This window comes from Pteropus alecto, unplaced genomic scaffold, assembly GCF_000325575.1.
Source record: "Pteropus alecto unplaced genomic scaffold, ASM32557v1 scaffold123, whole genome shotgun sequence".
NCBI lineage: Eukaryota > Metazoa > Chordata > Mammalia > Chiroptera > Pteropodidae > Pteropus > Pteropus alecto.
In genome coordinates this window covers 7,589,951-7,593,927 of record NW_006433950.1, presented here as the reverse complement: position 1 = coordinate 7,593,927, position 3,977 = coordinate 7,589,951, and the positions used below count along the sequence as shown (strand labels likewise).

Sequence of the window (3,977 nt, the reverse complement as noted above, 5' to 3'; positions counted from 1 at the left end):
TTCCCTTCCCCCACAGGCTCTCACATTGTTCTTCTTTTCCAAGAGCTTCTCCATGGGGAGCTGGGCCAGGAAAATGGGGAGAGGAGGAGTAATTGTCGATATGCGTGTGTGTGTGTGTGTGTGTGTGTGTGTGTGTGCATCTGCTTGTCTTAGCGATGAGTATCTTTGCATGTCTGTGTATCCATCTATATTTAGCATAAGTATATCTTCAGGTGTGTGTGGGACTCTACAGGTGAGCATCTCTGCATCTGTATAGTTGTGTGTGCATATGGGTCTGTCTCTGAGTATGCATGTATCTGCCTGTGTCTCTTTGTGTCTGTGTTTATGTGTACAGGATGGCGTGTGTGTCAGCAGGTGTGCCTGGGTGTGCACAGATGACTGTGAATGCACATGGGATCAAGGCTCATTGCACAGATGGAAGAGACTGAGTCACAGAGAGGGTATTCAGCCTGCCAGGGATCCCTTGGGGAGTCAGTGGTGTGCCAGGGACTGGAACTTAGCTGTATATGATTGTGGGTACATAACTTTATGCAAGTGTTGTTGGGGTTGAGACATACATGTTTGTGTATATTGAACTGTGGGTGATGACAGGGCATCACCAAATACCCAGACATCCCAAACTTGGACTATCAAAATACAATTCCCAGACCCACACTGAACTCGACTCTCTAGGGGGCGGGGCCCAGGAACTGCCTTGAAAGCAAGTGTGCAGGTGAATCTGGAGGACCCTTCATCAAGAACAACTGGTCTCCTTAGCCTCACCCCCATGCTGCAGGTGGGGAAATGGGGCCCAGAAAGGGACAGTGGCTTACACGAGGTTGGTGACAGAGCTGGTGCCTGGTGAATAAAGAAACAGACGGATTAGGGAAATGTAGGATTGCTGAGCAGCACTGAGGAACGTGACACTAATGGTCATGAATGTAAAATGACACTGGTCCACCCGGTGGTGTGAACCCTGCGATGCGGGTTATACAGGTGAAGGGGAGAGCAGGCGGAGCGGTGGGGGTGACCAGGATTGGGTGCTGCCTGGAAAGACAGGAACAGGAGAGGGAGCTGGGGCCCGAGGGCGCTTGTGAGGGCTAGAGGAGGACCATGGAGTGTGAGCTGGGGGAGGGGATGAGTTGGTGGTGACCGTGAACAGGTGGTGGGATCCTGGGCTGCAGCTCCTTTGGGAATCGAAGAATTTTTGGAGTTGGAACCCTAGAGAGAGTGAGCTTTACATTGAAGAGGGGTCACAACTGTTGGTAATGACAAAGTGTGTGGCCATGGGCATCATCGGGTTTTCATTTTTACAAACTCAATCTGGCTGCTGCTGCTAAGAATGGATTCGAAGAAGGCAAAAGTGGTGGGGGAGAGGGGCAGGTCGGGCACTGGCTGCTGTCGCCCAGGTGGAGGTGATAGCGGTGGCCTTGACAGGTGAGTGGCTGAGCAGGAAGGAGGTGGATAGGTCCATGTGACATGTGGCAGACAGATTGACAGGACTTGGAGGGGGCAGGTGGAGGCAGGAGAAAGCAGATTCCAGAATGTCCCGCACAGCATGAAGAGTGAGGAAGTGCTCTTCTCCCCAGAGGGGACATCCGGAGGAGGAGCCGGTCGTGGGCGGAATGGAGACGGAGAGTTCGAGTAGTCTGAGGGACTTCCCGGCAGAGGTGTGGGGGGCTCTGGAGGGCAGCCTGGGCTGGAGAGAGAGAGATCCGGGGTTACTGAGGCCATAGCACGTTGGCTCAGGTGGGGCCAGCGAGAGAGAAGGAAGCCTGGGGTTAGATGACACCAGCACTCAAGGGACGAGTCCAGGTTGCCCGCAGGGAGGCCAGTGGGGAGCAGCCTGAGAGTAGGTGGAGAACCCAGAGAACATCCTGGAAGAGAGGGCTGCAAGCAAGTAGAGGTTGGCTGGCGCCCAGAGCTAGTGAGGGCCCACGGGCGAGGCTGAGGCTTGCCCAGTGGGTGGGCAGCGAGGCTGAAAGCCAGGCTGGTGTGGTCTGAGAGAGGGCAAGGGCGGCGGAAGAGGAGGAGACAGCAAGTGTGAAGCACTCTGGATGGCCTTGAAAGAGGAGAGGTGTTGTGTGAAAAAGCACCAGGAAAGGCCTCAGCAGGGTGGGAGAAGCTGGAAGGGGACCTTGGACCCAAGGAGGGAGAGAGCCCCTCTGTCCTCCCAGGAGCAGAGGAGAGGGGACCTTGGGGCTTAGGGCAGGATAGGGAGGGAGTGCCACTCTGGTGGCTTCCCTTTTCCCTGCCAACTTTGACATTAGGTCACCTGCCCAGAGTGAGGGGCTTAGAGACTGGAAGAGGGTGAAGAGCGGACACAGAGGGTTAGCCAGGTAGTGTTGGGACCAGCCAATGTTGAGACAGCGCATCAGGTGATCACTCAGAAAAAGAAGGGATGGAGATCAGGGTGGGGCCTTAGGGGCTAGTGTGAGAGTCCATGGGACAGGCTCAGCTGAGTGGGGAGGAGAGGTCGGGCTGTCCTGAGGGGCTGCTGGGGGAGGTCAGAATGAGGCCGCCAGGAGGGAGAGGGCTACAGGTTAGGGACAGAGAGGGACATATGTCTCACTTATGGCCCATGACTAGCAGAACCCGGTGGTGGGCACAGTAGGGGACGACACCTCACCGCACCCCCACCGTGGAATATACAGTGGTTTATTTCCATCATAGCAATGCATGTGTGTCGTGTATTCACCAAACTCTCCCCAGTCTTTGCATCTGGGCCCCTTCATACTGTATCTGGGTCAGCTCCATGCCTTAACCTTGCTGAGCCTCCCTCGCCTGCAAATTATTGGTAAATGCCAATCATTTCCCTAGAGTCTGTTGAGACTAAAAAATGAGCTAGTGGATAGTTTACATAAGGCAAGGTACCTGGCCCGTAGTAGGCCCTCCACAAATGTCATCGTTATCATATGCTAAAACTAAAACAGTGGTCAGGAGCCAGCTTTCATCCTCCACAAACTCACAGCCTGGGGTGAAGATGGGAAGCAGACAGGGACTTGCATATATGGCATAGCAAAGCTAGAGTAGTGATGGAGACAGGGCAGGAGCTGACCACCTACCTGAGATGGTCTGGGAGGACTTCTAGGAGGAGGTGATATCGCAGATTAATGCGAAGGCTGAGAAGAGTTAGCCCAGTGTAGGAAGAGGCAGAGGAGGCTCCCGGCAGTAGGGCCAGTATGGAAGCATGCCGTGTTCGCAGTGGAGATGGGGGAGTAGTATAAGTCATTCAGTGTGTCAGATGGGACTGAAGGTCAAGGATAGCAGATCCGCGCTGCTGCTGCAGAGCGAGGGGACTAAAGCAGGTCGTCTGGGGTCCAGTGAGGAAGCCGTTGCAGGCCCTTGCTCACCATTCAGGCCTCACTGTGGCTCTCCTGGAGCAATTTGCTCTCCTCCCGCCTTTGCCCATGCTGTTCCCAATGATGGTTATGCCCTTCCCATGGCTGATCTTAAGGATATAGATACGGATGGATATGGATGGGTGGTGGTCACAGCCGAATAATGGTGTGTTCTCCCACAGGTCCGACGAGGCGTCTCCCACCTGGTGGCCGGGAGAGCAGTGAGTAGCGGTGGCCATCATGCACAGTGGTATTGCGTCCGCCACATGCCTTCTGCGCCACCTCTGAGTCCGCCAGGAGCTCAAGCCCAGAATCCACTAGCCCACTGACACCATGAGCCATGGGCCGAGCCCCCGGCTGGCCGAGTCCCCGCAGCTATCCAAGGGCAGCCTTCTGACCATCCTGGGCAGCCCCTCGCCAGAGCGCATGGGGCCGATTGACTCGCTGCCGCCCACGCCGCCCAGCGGCACGCCCTCTCCCGGGCCACCCCCCACGCTGCCACTACCGCCCGCGCCCGCGCTGCTGGCTGATGGGGACTGGGAGAGCCGCGAGGAACTGCGGCTGCGGGAGCTGGAGGAGGCGCGCGCGCGGGCGGCGCAGATGGAGAAGACCATGCGCTGGTGGTCAGACTGCACCGCCAACTGGCGCGAGAAGTGG

General features: G+C 56.4%; 1 protein-coding gene across 1 annotated transcript in view; it reads left to right on the top strand.

The window, feature by feature from the left end:
* CCDC102A (coiled-coil domain containing 102A) overlaps window positions 1–3,977 on the top strand; it is a 20,033-nt gene that overhangs the window by 3,037 nt on the left and 13,019 nt on the right. The window contains 1 exon segment of the mRNA XM_025044631.1: window positions 3,503–3,977. This exon segment is cut by the window's right edge and continues 3 nt beyond it. Within this exon segment, the coding sequence (XP_024900399.1) occupies window positions 3,654–3,977 (324 nt within the window). The 5' untranslated portion in view covers window positions 3,503–3,653.